We start from the raw sequence: 19,380 nt of genomic DNA on the forward strand, positions 1-19,380 counted from the left end.
ATTCTTAATACTCTATATCACCTTTGTTCGTCTTTTGAGGTGAGTTTCACATTCCCCTATTTTACCGTTTTTCATGTTTTGGGGACATATGCGTAAATATATTTTCCTATATTATTTATACACAAACTGCAACTATTGTCTTATGTGCTAACGAATTTTATACCATACTTGTTACGTGCTTATTCTCTCATTGTGAATCGCATTCGGAGAGGTCCAACATAATCTCATAAATAGTATGATCATACGCCAGTCGTTATAGCCTTTGTGCTTCTCGACATCTTATTTATCTTTGCTCACTGGTTAATTTGTTTATCTCATATGACTTGTTGCACTATCTGTTTTTATATATATTATATGTACACAAAAACAGGTGTGTTGCTCACTCGACCTTGTGTTGACAAAACTACTCTATTTTAACGCATATGCAGGTCACCGTGTGATGTGAAGTTAGTTCAAGTTGAAGCTCACTTAAGGAATAATGTTAGAGAAATTTAACGAGACTTATGTTTTTTTTATTTATGTTTGTTTGATGCACTATTTGTTTTTGTTAGGATAATGTCTTTGAATATTTGGTTTTAATCGAATTTATTAAATAGATATTGAAATATCTAATATTGCATGATAGTAACCTTGAGAGCTGTGACACTCAGCTCACGCCCTGACATTTCCACTGTAGGTTGGGGTGTGACAAATTGGTATCAGAGCCGAAGGTTTAAGATAGGTCGTTAGAGATTGCCTTAGACACATGTTTAGGAGCCCTATATGTGCTTGTCTGCTTACCTTACGTGTTCTATTTGATTGTTATTGCTTTCCCTTAGTTAATAATTTTTTTATTATTATATTATTGTCATGCACACACGCACTGCTCCGAGGCTATGCCTCAAAACTTTAAATTTTTATTTAAATTTAAAATCAATATTAGATTGCCTTTTAATTGCGGGAAATTCCTTAAGAAATTCACTTGTTGTTTTCACTCGTTCTCCTTAGGGCTAGGTTACGTGGCATGTCCCTATCATATGAAAAGGGGTGAGAAATTGTGAGTTGGGCACAGGCAAAACGGTTCCAAGAACCAAAGGTAAGACGCTATTCCTTACCTGGGTGATAACCTGACCACAGTACTCAACCCTATGGACCCGAGCGAGACCCATGAATGCCATATGACTGACACCCTAAGCTGTCAACCGTAACCACACTAGTGGTTGCATTCCTATATACATTTTTAAACCGAATTCACGGTGGTCCGTGGCTTAAATTCGGTAACCTTCCGATTATGGTTTTTACGTTATTTCAAGTGGTTAGTCGTGAATCCCGACTATCCATTTATTAACTTGTTCGTATTTTTATTGTAGTCATCAACGTGGTGGTCCACAAGATACTCCGACTACCCATATTTTATTTTGTTAGTTCGTTATTTAGTTTGGTCGGTTAAAGACGCTCATCGGGCCGAAAAACTATATTGCATTGATAATTCGTTACTTAGTTGGGACAACCAATTTGCCATGTAACGCTAAAGGGCTGTCAAACTCAATTATTTATTCGTTAATTATTGTTGGGTCATTCAAATTGCCATGGAAAGCTCATTGGAGGCCAACGTCCCTAGATGCATTTCGTTAGATTTTTGTGTGAAACTAACTTAACCGAAACTTAATACTTTTTAACTAACCCCGTCTCCTCATTCTAGTTGTCTCAAGTTAATCTCGTTAGTTACGTCAACTCATGAATATTTACACATAAATCTTTACACATATGATCCCCCAACTCATAAACTTTTACTCTTATTTTCCCGTAGAATTTCGTCACTCAGAAATCACAGTCGTCACCAACGTTCATCTGGTTCACGCGATCGCCGCTTGGCTGCTAGGATCACAAAGGAGTTCGCTGCTGCAATGCCCACGATTGTCACTCAGATTCAAAGCCTCAACTCCAACGGATCCGCCTCTTCGGCCGCACCGAACAATTTCGATTTTCGCAACTTTTTAAGCACCAAACCTCTATCTTATCGTGGTGAGGAAAATGCCACCGCCTTGCTTGAATGGTTTGAAGAAATGGAGAACATATTTATCCACTGTGAATGTCCGGATGTCAAACGGACCAAGTTTGCTTCTAGCCGTTTTGAGGGTCGAGCTGTCATGTGGTGGAATGCCCTAAGGAACGATCAAGGATCTGAATTGGTCGTGGCTATGCCTTGGGAGGAACTCAAGGAGGCAATGAAGAAAGAGTTCTGCCCGGAACACAAACTACAGCGACTTGAGACTGAGTTTTGGGAGCTTAAACAAATTGGTGGGGACAACTCCACCTACTATAACCGTTTCCGTGGGCTTAGCCGAATTGTACCCCACTTGGTAACCCCCGAGGCTCGCGGCATCCAGAAATACATTCGCGGTCTACCGCCCTTTTCCGCGATGCCGTGGTAAGTCGTGGCCTGTTAACCATCGGTTAGGCGATGGACCTAGCCGCCTCTCTCACCGATAGTCATGTTCGGGATGGAACCTTGTCTCGCAAGGACTCCAAGCTTACTCCCGACAAGACTAAGACCGACTCCTCCATCGATGCCAAAGCCGTAACCAAGCCCGCTTACAACAACAACAACACCCGTTTCAACAAGAACAACAACAACAAACGTAAGCCCAACCACCAAAACTACTCCATCAACCAACCCAATAACCAAGGTCCCAATGACCCTAATGCCCCAAACAAGAAGACTTACTTTGGTCCTCATCCTCTTTGTGCCAAGTGTAACCGTCACCACCCTGTTCAATCCCGTTGCCGACTATGCACTCAATGCAACCGTTACGGTCATTTTGCTAACTCTTGTCGTGCACCGCTTGGCTCTCAAGCCGTCCAAACCCGATCTGCACCCCCTACTGCTAGACCTCCTGCTAACCCTGCTCAGCCCGGTGGTCCTAACACCCGAGCTTGCTACCATTGCGGAGACCCTAACCATCTCCGCAACGCTTGCCCATGCTCACCAAGCCCATGTTATGCCCGCACCTCACTATGTTACCCATCCGCCTCAAGCCCATGTATAACCTGCACCATACTATACTACTCAAGCCTACCAAGTGCAAACCTATCAACCTCCAACCTATGCACCGCAAACCCATGCTCCTCATGTGCCTCAGCTCATGGCTCCTCCATCGGCATCAAACCAAGCTCCTGCTGTTCAAGCTCCTCCTTTGAACCAAGTTGCTCAAACCCCTCAAGGGTCCAATGGTCGTTCGTTTATGATGAATGTGAATCAAGCTCAGAGTTCTAGCAACGTGGTGAATGGTACGTTTCTCATTGATAATCATCATGCTTCGGTTTTGTTTGATACGGGTGCCAATAAAAGTTTTATTTCTTTGGATTTTGCGTATATTATTGATAAGCCTCGGGATAAGTTGTCTAGACCTTTTACGGTAGAAGTAGCCGACGGAAATTCTATTATTATTGACTCGGTAATCAGGGATTGCTTCATAGTTCTTAACAAAGTTGAGTTTCTAATTGACCTCATTCCGATGCAAATGGGTAGTTTCGATGTAATCGTAGGGATGGATTGGTTAACTCTTAATCGTGCGGAAGTTGTTTGTTTTGAGAAGTTCATTCGTATACCTATAAAAAAACGGTCGTATTCTTAAGGTTTTCGGTGATACTCCAACGTCTAAGATTAATCTTATGTCATGCTTTCAAGCTCAACGTTATTTACGCAAGAAATGTGTTGCCTTCCTAATTCTCGTAGTGGAGAAAGAGCGGAAAGAGAAGAAAATATCCGATATTCCTATTGTACGCGATTTTCCCGATGTTTTTCCCGAGGATGTCACTAGTCTTCCTCCGGTTCGTCAAGTCGAGTTCCGAATTGATCTCATACCCGGAGCTAACCCCGTAGCTAAAGCCCCTTACCGTCTTGCACCCTCCGAGATGCAAGAACTCTCGAGCCAACTCCAAGAACTCTCGGACAAGGGCTTCATTCGCCCGAGTTCTTCTCCTTGGGGCGCACCTGTGCTATTTGTCAAGAAGAAATATGGTTCATTCCGCATGTGCATCGATTACCGTGAACTCAACAAGCTTACCGTTAAGAATCGTTATCCGCTCCCTCGAATCGATGATCTTTTCTATCAACTTCAAGGAGCCACATGCTTCTCGAAGATCGATCTCCGTTCGGGTTATCATCAACTCCGAGTTAGTGAAGATGACATCCCCAAGACCGTCTTTCATACTCATTATGGTCATTACGAGTTCCGTGTTATGCCTTTTGGGTTGACAAACGCACCCGCGGTGTTTATGGATCTCATGAACCGTGTTTGTAAACCTTATTTGGACAAGTTCGTTATTGTTTTCATCGATGACATCTTAATCTATTCGAAATCCGAGAACGACCACAAGAATCATCTCCATACCATCCTTGACCTGCTTCGAAAGGAGCAATTGTACGCCAAGCTTTCTTAGTGCGAGTTTTGGCTAAAAGAAGTTCAGTTTTTAGGCCACATTATCAACGACAAGGGTATTCATGTTGATCCTGCAAAGATCGAAGCTGTTAAGAATTGGAAGCCGCCTACCACTCCCACCAAAGTTCGTTCTTTTCTCGGTTTGGCGGGTTATTACAGTCGTTTCATTCATAACTTTTCCAAGATTGCATTGCCCCTCACCGCTTTAACACACAAAGGTAAAACCTTTGTGTGGGGCTCAAAGCAAGAAGAAGCCTTTGAAACTCTTAAGGACATGCTTTGCAATGCTCCTATCCTTGCTCTTCCGGAAGGAAATGAACATTTTATCGTTTTCTGCGACGCTTCTAACCAAGGTCTTGGTTGCGTTCTCATGCAACGAGGCAAGGTTATCGCTTACGCTTCGAGACAACTCAAGGTTCACGAGAAAAATTATACGACGCATGATCTCGAACTTGGTGCTGTTGTATATTTGCCTTCAAAATTTGGAGACATTATCTCTATGGTACGAAGTGTGTGGTGTTTACCGATCATAAGAGTCTCCAACACATTTTTGACCAAAAAGAACTCAATATGAGACAACGTCGATGGGCCGAGTGGCTTAGCGACTACAAATGCGAAATTCGCTATCTACCTGGAAAGGCGAATGTCGTGGCCGACGCTCTCAGTCGTAAGAAGCCATTCAAATCGATACTTCTTACTTGCGTTCTTGTTCAAAATAATCTCGAAAAGCGTGTTCTCGATGCTCAACACGAATCCGTCACCGAAGGCAATATGTATGACGAGATGTCGTGTGGTTCCGAAACCCAACTTGAAACTAAACCCAATGGTCTGCTTTACTTTCTGAACCGCTTATGGATCCCTAATCGTGATAATCTTCGCACATTTATTATGGACGAAGCTCACAAGTCACGATATTCCATACATCCCGGTGCGGATATGTCACACCCTCAAAATCCACTAACGGAGTTTTACCGTCAGAGGGTGTGAACTAACAGGATCGGAATCATTAGTTATAATCAAACCATAAAACAAAGTTTCAAAACCATGAAAACGTTTACGAGTAATTAAATGCGGAAGCGTAAAACCATAGAAAACAATGTTACGTCACGCAGGACGACTTAAAACCCAATGATAACAGTTTAAAAAAATAAGTTTGCATAGTTAAAAGTGTTTCAAGCAATGCATGTTCCTAAACCGCGCGCCCGCCTTGGCTACCTGAGAAAACATACTAAAAGTGTCAACACAAGGTTGGTGAGTTCACAAGTTTATATAAAATAAAGCGTTCAGCGTTTTGCGTAAGCGTTTTGCGTTAAGCGTTTTGCGTTACCAGATAGTGTTATGTCAATTATATATCTATAGGTAGCTAGCCTATAAAACAAGTATCACTAAGTGTTCGACACCGAAGCTGACTGTTTATCATTTGCCTTGCCACCAGGTCATCCAGACCATGGTATGTGTTTAGCTAAGATTACACCCACTCGACCTCCAGTCGAGTTTAGCGTTGGGTGGGGTTTGTCAAACCCAGTAGTACTACTCAACAATGACTCGCTATTATCCAATATTAAACGGTTCGATGTGAATGAAGGACTTTAGTTATTGCGTTTGCCACTTAGTCTTTACAAGTGATATATAATCTATATTAACAAAATCTTAAATGCGTTTCGGAGTATGTTATCTCCCCCAAGTGAAAAGCGTTTAAAAAGTTTAAAAGGGGAAAGTGAAACTCACTGTTTGCGAAGTATTCCCAAAATAATTCACCAAGATGCGCGTCACAGAAAAACTCTCTCTAGCGTTCTAAAACAACAAAGAGATTTTTCTAAGTGTCGGAATATTATCGAGTCTCTAGACCCGGCACATAATACCTATGCACATAACATGTTTCGTGTTTCGTTTGTGAACTGTGTGTGACTTTAACAAATGTATTTGTGATACGTTACATGTGTAAACAATTATTTACGTGTCATGTATTCATAAAGTACATCACTAGCAATTACTCCCCGTAAGGGCAATTTGGTCAACACATAACAATTAACTAGCCATTATTCCCCATGAGGGCAATTTGGTCAAATCATGACAATCAATTAGCAATTATTCCCCGCAAGGGCAATTTGGTCAAAACATAACAACTATATAGCAAGTATCATGTTTCATGCATTTTCACAAAACTCAGCAGCTAGTTCCACCGAGACAGAAATCCTACTTGAAAGATTGTACTATTCCACCGATCATAACATCTCAATTAATTTACCAAAAATCATCACAAAAGCATATATGTCTTAGGTTTCCAGAACATATTTTATTATATTTTTATTCCACATAGGTTTCTCACAATCATCAAATCATTACAGCAAACTCATAACAGTCAAATTCATGCGTAACAGAATGTTATTTGAAATTCCCGTTAAACAAAAAATCCAATAAATGCAAGACCACTTGGGTTAGGTTCCTAACTCAATGAGTCAACTTCCAGAAGTGGAACCAACCCAATTGGTCTCGTAGTTCATGAGATATAACATTTACAAAACAACCTAACACAAGGTCTAACAGCTCAGCTTTGCACAATGTTTTTGTAAAATCATAAAAGTTAACTTTTCCACGTCCAAAAATTGCAAATTTATATTCTTTAGAAACTAGACTCAACCTAGTTTACGGTAGTATTAATAATCTCAACCAATTTTCACATTTACACTTCGTTACAGTCACTTAAACATCAATAACACAATCTGTCCAGAAACTGTTTGCATCCAAACTCAACATATTAACTATCTATGGACCATCATGCATTCATATAACACTCTAGACTCCATAAACACTATCCATGCACATCAATTACACATTACATACATGATTAGGGTTTTTGTTTGAACTCAAATCAAAGACACAACAATTAACATGTAACAATATCAATTCTAGTTATCAAATTATCATCAATACATCATTAAATCAAACAAAATCATATGAACACACTAACATATAAAAATCGGCATCTAGGGTTTGTAATTAACCCAATAAAAGTCAAGATTAAGTATAAAGGATGCATAGGATAGTTGATTATACCTTCCTAGCACCTTAATCTTGAATCAAAAGCTTGAAATTTGTTGTATGTATGTGTGTGTATGTCGACAGCAGCCAAGGAGCCAGGGGGGGGGGGCTGATCGGTTTGTGTAGGGAGAGAAATAACAAGTTAGGGTTTATTATTATTATTATTTATAATAATACTATGTTACACTTTGGCCCCTCCACTTCTAAGTATTACTTATCTAGCTTAAACTAACTTGTTTACATCTTGAGTTAGTGTTTATAACGATGTTATCACATAACACATAAGTCTAACACATAATTATCACATAATTACTGTTTTGACGTTTTTCGTTTATTCACCAATCGTTTGTGTCAACTCGTTTGCGTTTCGGTGCAATTCCCGAAAGACTACACATGTAATAAGTGTTAAGCGTCATTTAAACCCTAGTTTAAATGTAATGAGGTGTGCGTTATAGATTCAGTGATCTTAAGTTTGAATTGACGGAGTTGAGTTAACGAAGTTAACCTGAAATTGACGATTGTCACATCATTCCCATGTTAAAGAATTTTCGTCCCGAAAATTTGAGTTAAGTCGTGATGAGTGTCTGAAAAAGTAAGAAAATTTTTTCAGTTTGTCATAGGATAAGATGTACGCTGACCTCCGTTCTATCTATTGGTGGCCTGGAATGAAGAAAGATATCGCCTTATATGTTTCTAAATGTCTCACGTGTTCCAAAGTGAAAGCCGGACATCATCGACCTTTTGGTTTACTCGAGCAACCTCCCGTCCCCGAGTGGAAATGGGAAGGTATTGCCATGGATTTTATCACTAAGCTTCCTTCTACCCGCAAGCAACATGATAGTATTTGGGTAATTGTTGATCGTTTGACCAAGTCTACTCATTTCATTCCCATAAAAGAGAATTATTCTGTCGAGCAATTGGCGCGTATCTACGTTGAGAAAATCGTTTGTCATCATGGAACTCCGTTATCCATTATATCTGATCGTGATGGTCGTTTTACTTCTCGTTTTTGGAAGTCGCTCCAATCCGCTTTGGGTACTCGATTGGATCTTAGTACTGCTTATCACCCGCAATCTGACGGTCAATCCGAGGCGAACAATCCAACTTTAGAGGATATGCTCCGTTCTTGTGTCCTCGATTTTGGAGGAAATTGGGATATTCATCTACCGTTTATCGAGTTCTCTTATAATAATAGTTTTCACTTTAGTATTGGTATGACACCTTTTAAAGTGCTCTATGGTCGTAAATGTCGATCTCCGATTTGTTGGAACGAAGTTGGTGAATCTCAAATAACTTGTCCGGAATTAATTCAAGAAACTACTGATCGTATTACTCAAATCCGTCAAAACCTCCTTGCTGCTCGTAGTCGTCAGAAAAGTTATGCTGATAAGAGACGTAAACCTTTAGAGTTCAGTGTTGGTGATTTCGTTTTACTCAAAGCTTCCCCTTGGAAGGGTGTTGTTCGTTTTGATAAGAAAGGAAAACTAGCTTCTCGTTTCGTTGGTCCTTTTGAAATTCTCGAAAGAGTTGGTCCTGTTGCTTATCGACTCAAGCTTCCTGTTGAACTTCTAATATTCACCTGGTGTTTCATGTTTCTAACCTTAAGAAGTGTCTTGCCGAGGGTAATCTCCATATCCCTCTAGAGGAAATTAGTATTGACGAGACTATGCATTTTGTTGAACAACCCGTTGAGATCATGGATCATATGGATAAAGTTACTAAGCGAAGCCGCATTCCTCTAGTCAAAGTTCGTTGGAATTCCAAGCAAGGTGCCGAGTTTACATGGGAGCGTGAAGACCAGATGAAACTCAAATATCCTCATCTTTTCGTTGTTGCTGATTCTCTAATTTCGGGACGAAATTCCCAAAAGTAGGGGATCTGTAACAATTCGGGTTTTCCCGCCTTTTGTTTGTAACCATTACCCGACCCATTTACGGGCCCGGGATTTCGCATCAATAAAACTTTCGCATTTATCAGTATATTATTATTTTTTCATAATTATAACTTTCACGAATTGGCAAGATTCACCATAAAACTAAACTTTGAAAACATGTTGTATCTATCTTTAAACAATAAGGACTAAAAGTGAAATATAGATTTAAATAATTAAATTATGTCAAGTTGGTTCAACCAATCCGTAACCGACCCATATACCCACTTTCGCAACCCGAAACCGTATCTGATAATTTGAACTTCGAATCTTCGTTATCTAAATCTCATCGTTATCCTATTATCATATTCGCAGCCTGTTAAACGAAAAAAAACGTGTTTATTATCTCTAATTTATCATCAATATCCGATTTTGAATTTCAAACTAAACCCTAACTTCGATTCTTATATAAACGAGTGTTATGAGTCAATTAAAATCACACTCAACACACTCCGCTCGACGCCAATCTTTCCCCTATTACTAATTACATTATTATCGCCGTTTACTAGCTGGTTCGTCATCGTTTTCTGGCCGGCATCGGTTGGTCTCGTTTACCATCAATCAAATCGTTTTAAGGTAATTGTTATACATGGTTAGGATCGCGTTTCAGTTAGGATCAAAAGCCCTAAGGCTAATTTGATTTACATAAACGGATTTGATCGATCTAATGGTTAGGGTTTGTAATCAAAATATGATTGAATATGTTTCTGTTTTTAATTAATGGTTTGTAAACTTATTTGCGCATGGCTGGTTAGCCCAGCTGGTTAAACCTTTGAGTCACGGGGGTGCAGGTCGCGGGTTCGATCCCCTGCAACCCCGGATTTTTAGCAAATTTTTGTTTATTTTTATTTTAATCTATTAATAAACATGTTATTAATAATAATAATTAATTAAAACTATTTTATTAAAAACCGACAATGTAACACTTGTTTTCTCACATCTTTATAAAAATAACACTTATGTTTAATATATAAGTAAAACTTTATATACATAAATATATTTATAAAACTAACAATATTTAAGATGTCTTTTATTTGATAAAATATATTAATAATAATACTTTAAAAAGAAGAATTTTATATGATAAAATATTATAATATACTTTATGTATATAATTTAATAAACTAATAATTATTAGGTTAATTATGATTAAAAGGGTATAATATTAACTTAATTATTGAGTTTTCATAATCGATCTAGTTCATTAGATTAAACGTATTTGTATTCTCCTTGTTCATTTTAGGCTTTATCGTCAACTCGTGATATCCCCATTCTTAATACTCTATATCACCTTTGTTCGTCTTTTGAGGTGAGTTTCACATTCCCCTATTTTACCGTTTTTCATGTTTTGGGGACATATGCGTAAATATAATTTCCTATATTATTTATACACAAACTGCAACTATTAATATTTACACAAATTGCAACTATTGTCTTATGTGCTAACGAATTTTATACCATACTTGTTACATGCTTATTCGCTCATTGTGAATCGCATTCGAAGAGGTCCAACACAATCTCAGAAATAGTATGATCATACGCCAGTCGTTATAACCTTTGTGCTTCTCGACATCTCATTTATCTTTGCTCACTGGTTAATTTGTCTATCTCATATGACTTGTTGCACTATCTGTTTTTATATATATTATATGTACACAAAAACTGGTGTGTTGCTCACTCAACCTTGTGTTGACAAAACTACTCGATTTTAACGCATATGCAGGTCACCGTGTGATGTGAAGTTAGTTCAAGTTGAAGCTCACTTAAGGAATAATGTTAGAGAAATTTAACGAGATTTATGTTTTTTTATTTATGTTTGTTTGATGCACTATTTGTTTTTGTTGGGATAATGTCTTTGAATATTTGGTTTTAATCGAATTTATTAAATAGATATTGAAATATCTAATATTGCATTATAGTAATCTTGAGAGCTGTGACAATCAGTTCACGCCCCAGTATTTCCGCCGTAGGTTGGGGTGTGACACGGACGGATGGTAGGCGGCGAGGGTGGGATCTTTTGAACGGCCGGCGCGGTTGATCAAATTGGTGGGCCCCTCACTTTCCTCTCTCAACCTCTCACACACATACATATATGATATATAAGTATATATACATATATATATATGGGCGCCAATGGGCATTAAACCACAGCGGGATATTATTGGTTGGGGGCTTCAACGCCCCAATAGTTACGTGGCGCTGACGTGGCATTAGGGAGGGGTTTCGAATCCTGTCACCATAGAGGACATCCTAATAATACAGAATTACCCTATGTGTAATGGAAGAGGTGATAGAGGCAAGGTGAAATTGGCGAATGGGACACCTGCGCGATGAGGTGGCAAAGGACTTTCACGTTTTACATACGAAAACATATGTTATGGTGTAGTGAAATGTGTTTTGTGGAGTTAAATTATTCGTTATTTTATTAATTAATAATTAAAAGAAAGCTTGCTATGCTTTAACACCCGCCAAAGCCACGACGACAACCCCTTTGGCACCCTCTTCATGAAAAGGGTGTTGTCGTGTCTGTCTTTCACGCACACTAGCTTGACATTTCATCAGCGTTTCATGCTCCACAGCGCTTTGTCTAAATCAAAAACATATCTTATATTTTTTGAACCCTTCACCTTTAGTTTAGATGTTTAGTATAGATGGATAAACATAATCACAATATATACTATGTCCTTTGGGAACTCTTGTACTAGATAGCTCAACTATATACTTTGGTGCAATATTGCACATTTTGGATAAATTTATCGACATTTTCTAGATTGATACTCAATTGCTTTGAATGCATGCAACAATGTTAACTAATCATAACCCCAAATATGATGTTAGAATAGTTATGTGGGTGTTCATCATAAATATTTTGGAGCAACCTTGATATGATTATAGCTTATACATTTATAGGGCTTTAATTATAATAATATTAACATTAGCAATAATAATACAATTATTTGAGTAAAGACATTATTTTCTTTAAAAAAACTATTAAGTCCCTACTTAAATTAATTTAATTAAAAATTCAAAAAGAAAAACAAGCAAAAATTAAAGGAAAAAAAATATGTTTTTCAACCACCAAAGAATCATTCAGATTAGCTATTAGCTAAATTCACTGTATCGTGATACACTCATCATTTAATTTGGAAAAAACTCTCGCCTAAGGCCAACGCCCATGAACATTCGTCCGAATGCACGACAGTCGGTGAGATAAAGTCATAAAACTCGTTCAGTTCAAGAATCCAACTTGTTAAATTCACCTACTTGTCTAGTCTTCCATTATCACCCTAACGCATCTGAAACTAAATGCTGAAAACATAAATCAAACATAGGTCACATAAAACACTAAATATATCATTATTACCCCTCTACCATCAATTCATTGAGAAAAGCAAAATTATGTTAACTTTAATAATAATAATAATAATAATCATCTTCTGTTTGGTTATAAAGTTTGTGTATTCGTCATCACCATCCAACCCTGAAAATCTGTTTGGAAAGAGAAACTAAACTAAATTTCAATTTTCTTTAAGAAAAAGTTTTCTTTTTTATGCTTAAATCTGTGAATTCACAGAACTGGTCCAGAAAGTTTTCTTGTCTCTGATCCCAATACCCTCAATATCTCTCTCATCTCTCTCTTACTTACAAAAGATCTGCAACCATACCCTCCTTTTCTCTCTCTACACTTCTAGAGAGAGAGATAAACAGCTACCTCTCTATCTTCAAAGTACCCCCAGTGGTCCTCTTTCTTCACATGATCATCTTAAATATTAACTAGCTTTCTCTAGAGAGAGAATAATATTATTATTATTATTATTATTTTCTGAAGAGTCGTTACCAATGCAAGAACAAGGGTTAGGAATGATGGGTGGTCATGTTGGAGGGTTTGCTGATCATAATAATAATAATAATAATAATAATAATAATAATATGTCTGTGTCACTTTCCGGTGATCAACACCACCGCCACTTAAAGGCTGAGATCGCTAGCCATCCGCTTTACGAACAGCTTCTTTCAGCTCATGCGGCTTGCTTACGTGTGGCTACTCCCATTGACCAGCTGCCGTTGATCGATGCTCAGCTTTCGCACTCGCATAGTCTTCTCCGGTCGTATATCGCTGACCACCATAACCAGCCTCTCTCGGCTTATGATCGTAAAGAACTCGACAACTTCTTGGTATGGAATTTTACTTTATTTTATTTTAAACGGCGGTTTAATTTTATTAAACGTTGTATCATACCGAAGCTTTCAAATAGCCCACCAGACTAAAAAAGAGAAAAATAAATCTTATTATTTTTCATTTTTGTCTTTGTTTACGTCTTGAGTTGAAACAAATTACTATAATTCGTCCTGACTACGGATTATTCAACATTTTTTTTTATTAAAAAAAAACAGAAGCTCTTATTTCATATTTCATATTTATCATACCGAAGCTTTCAAATAGCCCACCAGACTAAGAAAGGGAAAAATAAATCGCTCTAACAATCTCTTTCTTAGCTAAATTTTATTATTTTTGTCTTTGTTTACGTCTTGAGTTGAAACAAATTACTATAATTCGTCCCGAGTCCCGACGACGGATTATTTGACATTTTTCACAAGTTTTATAAAAACAACATAAGCTCTTATTTCATTTTTGTCACTCCTTTAATTTTGAATCAATAAGTTTATTGAAATTTTCGATTTCAAATCGTATTTCCACAAAAGAAATAATAAAGTTGATATTAGAATAGGCAATTTCAAATAGTTATATGTGATTAATAGAAGATAATGATTTAACATATGTAAAAAAGATTAATTAATTAATTGATATTTTAATTTGTTGGATTATAGGAACAATATTTGATAGTTTTATGTTCGTTTAAAGAACAACTGCAACAACATGTCAGAGTTCATGCTGTTGAAGCCGTCATGTCCTGCCGTGAAATCGAACATAATTTGCAAGCTCTCACTGGTACCCTTTACTCTCTACACATACATAAACATATGCATATATATGTCTATATGTAAATATATATTTTTTGATCAATTTTGTTTTGATTTGGGTTCTTGAATTATGAGTTTGATGAGAAAATTATGAGTTTCTAGATAACAAATTTGTTAAAAAATAAAAATAAATAAAGTTTTGGATATTGAGGTGGGTGTAATATGGGGTTCTTGATGATATTATTTATTTACTTAATATTATATATTTAATAAGAAACATAGATATTACATCAACATAGCAGGTAGGCGGGCAACAAGTTGCGTCACCACCCTTTTCTGAATTGCAAACCCTAACCTGCTAGTGTTTAGTTATTATATCAATTAATTATTTATTTATGAATATAATAATTAATTAATTTTGTATATTTTTTTAAGTCATAGTTAATGAGTAGAAGGAAGGTCGAGTTAGTTGGGTTGATGAAGGGAACAAAGAGTGACAACAAAACAAACAGCACCTAACAACCGATATTTTTAAAATTAATTTTTAAGCAAAACATATCAAGAAAAGATTATTATTTTGATTTTTTAATGTTTGTTGGTATTGTTATGTAACGTACGGGTTAGTCTTAAGAATATTTATATGTCGTCAGGGCTGTAGAATATACTTATCTTATTGCACAAAAATATTTTTAAATTTAGGTGCATCTTTGTGTTTCAACTTTGGTGGTTGTGAATAGTATTATAAACTTATATAGCTAATTGTAGAATATATGTATCCTAGGACTATATACCCTCTGCCTTCATTTAAGTTCAAACTACTTTACGTTACAGCTTTTTTAAACCTAAAGCACATACTTTTCTTGTAAAAACAATTTTGTTTTAAATTTTCGGGACCCGAATTCTGAACCTTTGATTGTTTAAAAGACTTTGTCTCGTGATTGGACCCCCAACGTTCCTGGACATGAATAAAACATATTTGTAAAGAGAACTTAATTTGTTTTACAAATATAAAGAACATTAATGATGTTTAATCTTGATATGTCTTACATATTAGAGCGCTTAGGGTTTACTTCACACACTAGTACAAAGGCGGCTATTAGAAGCGTAGGGTGTTACTCCACACACTATCTAGTACAAAAGTGACTATTAGAAGCAGTTAACTTTTCCGTTAAAAATGGTTCCTGATAAAAACTGCTTCTAACTTTCACGTTAAAACGAATAAAAATCGCTTCTGATTACTCAGACACGATGATTAGGAATGGTTTATGTTAGAAGTCTCGAATCGAAGCATTACTTGTGTGATTTTAAAATATAAAAAGCTTAATTGTTATATCCTTAGAAAGTAAGGATTATACTATAATGTACTCTTTCTAGTGAAACTACAAGTACTTTGAATAAAAATCATTACTATAAAACTGTTTAGAAAGTGCAATTTTGGATAAATCCAATAAATTGTCTTATGATCATATGATATAAAGTACAAAAAAAGCCTTCACAAAGACATTCTTGTACTTGAGAGTTGAATATTAATTCATCCCAAATATGAATGTTATTTCCCATTAAATAAAAAAATATTTTGAATATTAAACGACAAATTTCCTTTTTGTTACTAGCTGTACTTGCGCATCACTGACTTTTCCTGTTGATATATTTGTCACAATATATGTTAACAAATTTTGTAAGGAGCATCACTAGAAGAAGACCGTTTTTATATGCAAATACACTAAATTATTTTTGTTTCAAGGAGCATCACTTGGAGAAGGGTCTGGAGCGACAATGTCGGATGACGAGGATGAAATGGCAATGGATTTCTCACTTGATCAATCCGGTGGTATGGATGGTGGTCACGACATGATGGGTTTTGGCCCACTTCTTCCTACCGAATCTGAACGTTCTCTTATGGAAAGAGTCCGCCAAGAACTCAAAATTGAACTTAAACAGGTTTTTCGGTTATTCATGTTCTTTATATCAAAATACTAAAGGTTGCAAAATGCATAGGTAAGGGTGATTAGGAAACAATACTTTATAAACATGTTTTAAATTTATTAAGAAATATTTAGTTGTGTTAGACATGATGCAAAAGTAATCTTATTTTATAATAATCTAGTTATTGAACAAAATATTTTCTTAGGGTTTATTTATTAAAACTTAAAAGGGGATAGCGGCGCAGCTTGTTGCTTGCTTACCCATTATCCAGATGTAGCTCGGTTTGTGTTATATATAAAAGGATACGTGGTTTAGTATTTAGAAAAGTATAATAATAATAATAATAATAATAATAATAATATGTCTTGATAAATAAAATTTTTCATTAAAATACACTTTGTATAGTGGATTTTACTTTTCATTTATGTTGGATATAACACGTAACTTTAACCATAACCAACTCATTTAAAACACTTGTTGTATAGGGATTCCGGTCGAAAATTGAGGATGTAAGAGAGGAAATACTGCGAAAGAGACGGGCAGGAAAATTACCCGGTGACACTACTTCTGTGCTCAAAGACTGGTGGCAACAACATGCTAAATGGCCTTACCCAACTGTAATAATTATATTTTACATGTAAATATGGTTTAATTATGTACAAAACTTGTAATGATTTTGCTATAACATTTTGTAGGAAGATGATAAAGCAAAATTGGTGGAAGAGACAGGGTTGCAACTAAAGCAAATTAACAACTGGTTCATCAATCAAAGGAAGAGAAACTGGCATAGCAACTCGAATTCAATGACCGCTCTCAAGTCCAAACGCAAGCGATGAATCCAAAAGCTATATATATTCCATATGAAATATAAGGTGCGAATATATATTTTATAGTACATTTGATATGGAGTGTTTCGTGATTAAAAGAATTGGGGGACTAAACAAGTTGTAGCAGATGCATATATATCATTAGTTTTCTAACACATTTTCGTTTAATATGTCATCAATCATATTCATAATAAAGTTTTTTTGGTTTTGGTAATTTTGATGCAAGCATTGGTGCTCCAACTTTAGTAGATAACGTACAATGAATATATTATATACAAATGCAAGCTATTACGATGTGTTAATGCGTGATATGCATGGGCGGATTTACGTTGAAGGTAAGGGGTGCACAGGAACCTTTCAAGTTTCGAAATTATAATATAATGCTATATATAAAATCAGGAGTTCAACTCTTATAAAATTGGAGTGCATAGGAACCTCCCTATATCCATTTGATTAATCATCTAATTATCTAAAAGTCCCCAAACAAGTCTGCCAATGCTTATTCAAAATCAAACCACTGACAGAAATGCTAACAATGGTAACCATAATCTAGATGCTTTATTACTAGACTTTTGGGTTTTGTAGCTTGATGAAAATCCATAACCTTATAGTCATATAACATAATCAAGATTGTATTCAATTTTATCACCCAAGTCGAAAAGATGAACCTTACCCGAACTGAACTATCGAGCCGATTAGAATTTTTTTGATAACCGATTATATGAAATTGAAGCATCTAAAAATAGTGCACCCCCCTGAAAAACATTCCTAGATCCACCACTTGTGATATGTAAGTAAGAACTCTATAAGTGGGGGTGACAAACACCATTCTATACCGATATGAACATGCACAAATATATAGTTAGGTCACATGTATGAAATTTTGAAGAAAACCGGTCTCTCATTCGAGTCTAAAAGCTAACCATTAAGGACTAAAACCTGAATTAGCAGGTATATGTTGTCTTTCTAATGTTTATTGATGAGTAAATATATGTATTATGATTTTTGAGTCATATTGGGCATAAACCATAAATCAATTTTCATAAGATGGTTAAAAGCCGATTTGTAAATGAAATTAAAAGAATTTGGTGTTATAATGGAGGTAAATTTGTGTCAGATAATATGAAAGAGTTCTATGCAGAACATGGAATTCTTTTAGAAACGATTTGTCCATACACTCCACAACAAATGGAGTGGTGGAACGAAAGCATAAACTGCTTCTCGAGATTGTACACGATTTACGGTTTGAAGCCAAATTACCCATTGAATTGTGGAAAGAATGTATATTGACAGCTGCCTACATCACAAATAGATCAATTACTACCTAAAGTCATATAGAGTAAAACGAGGGTGTTCCTCAGCCATCTTCAAGGAACAAAGGAGTAGACAGTTTATGATTTCGAACAAAGGAAATTAGTGGTTTGTACATTCGAGATCTACAAGCTCCAACTTGTGGGGAGTGAAGGAATGCTTTGTTTTTTCGGTATTATTTTGTTTCCTTTATTACTATAGCTTAGTCCAAAAACTAGGTCTTAGTTAAAATACATTCTAGTCCCGTTCTCAATTGAATCAATCAAACACAATTCAATATATTACTTTTCAACACTAATGGGTCCAATTGCTATCAAAATAATAGTACGTTTCTTGTCATTTTTGTCAATTTCCATGACTAGTGAAGGTTTACTTTACATTGTATAAAAGAAAACCAAATTACATTAAAGTCACAACCAATCTCTTAAAACTGAGTATTAAATGGATCTAAATAAATCATGTGCAATTGAATTTTTAGATTAGCTAGCCACTACGTACCCTTGTTAGGGTCTTTACCCATTGTCCTTTTTTAAACATGTTTCTAGCTATCACCTTCTATTTTAAATATATCAGTATATAACAGTAAGAATAGCCTATTTATATACTATGGACTATTTCATAGTTGTACATAAAAGTTTTTATCGACTCTTTTTATCTCATATCAACTTTCTAGTTTATTTTTAAAATTTCATTGTCAAACGTAAATTAAACATGTTAAACACTGTCTCGACCGAAACCGTTGATCTAGCATGCAGTAAATGGCTTTTAAACATCCATAATACGTACCAAACATGTTTAGAATGAGAACATAAAATAAGTAAAATCATATCACCAAATATCTGACTTGTAGATATTATATATATCAAGAATAAGAACCAAACTGTCAAGCAAAATATTCTAATATGTGACACATTCATGTCAATCGACAATCATTACCACTCCATCGAAGATGGAATCAAATCTTCTTTTTTTTATCTGTTTTGCGCATCGAAGTATT

The 19,380-nt window shown here is 35.9% G+C and overlaps 1 protein-coding gene across 1 annotated transcript; it reads left to right on the forward strand.

The window, feature by feature from the left end:
* The first annotated feature begins 13,235 nt into the window (after window positions 1–13,235).
* LOC143574457 (homeobox protein knotted-1-like 7) lies at window positions 13,236–17,267 on the forward strand. Its single transcript, XM_077059070.1, has 5 exons — window positions 13,236–13,572; window positions 14,227–14,347; window positions 16,064–16,260; window positions 16,731–16,862; window positions 16,941–17,267. Exons 1-5 carry the CDS (start codon window positions 13,237–13,239, stop codon window positions 17,079–17,081), a joined length of 927 nt encoding a protein of 308 aa, XP_076915185.1. The 5' UTR covers window position 13,236; the 3' UTR covers window positions 17,082–17,267.
* Window positions 17,268–19,380: the final 2,113 nt, after the last annotated feature.

Source organism: Bidens hawaiensis, unplaced genomic scaffold, assembly GCF_021521415.1.
Source record: "Bidens hawaiensis isolate Kalapana, Puna unplaced genomic scaffold, B.hawaiensis_p1.1 tig00026938_1, whole genome shotgun sequence".
Lineage (NCBI taxonomy): Eukaryota > Viridiplantae > Streptophyta > Magnoliopsida > Asterales > Asteraceae > Bidens > Bidens hawaiensis.

Bases quoted from the DNA above. Each gene is read 5' to 3' on its own strand.
- LOC143574457 (XM_077059070.1), top strand. From the start codon at position 13,237: ATGCAAGAACAAGGGTTAGGAATGATGGGTGGTCATGTTGGAGGGTTT. The intron at 14,348-16,063 runs GTACCCTTTACT...TTTTGTTTCAAG, and splicing joins TAATTTGCAAGCTCTCACTG to GAGCATCACTTGGAGAAGGG. The intron at 16,863-16,940 runs GTAATAATTATA...AACATTTTGTAG, and splicing joins CTAAATGGCCTTACCCAACT to GAAGATGATAAAGCAAAATT.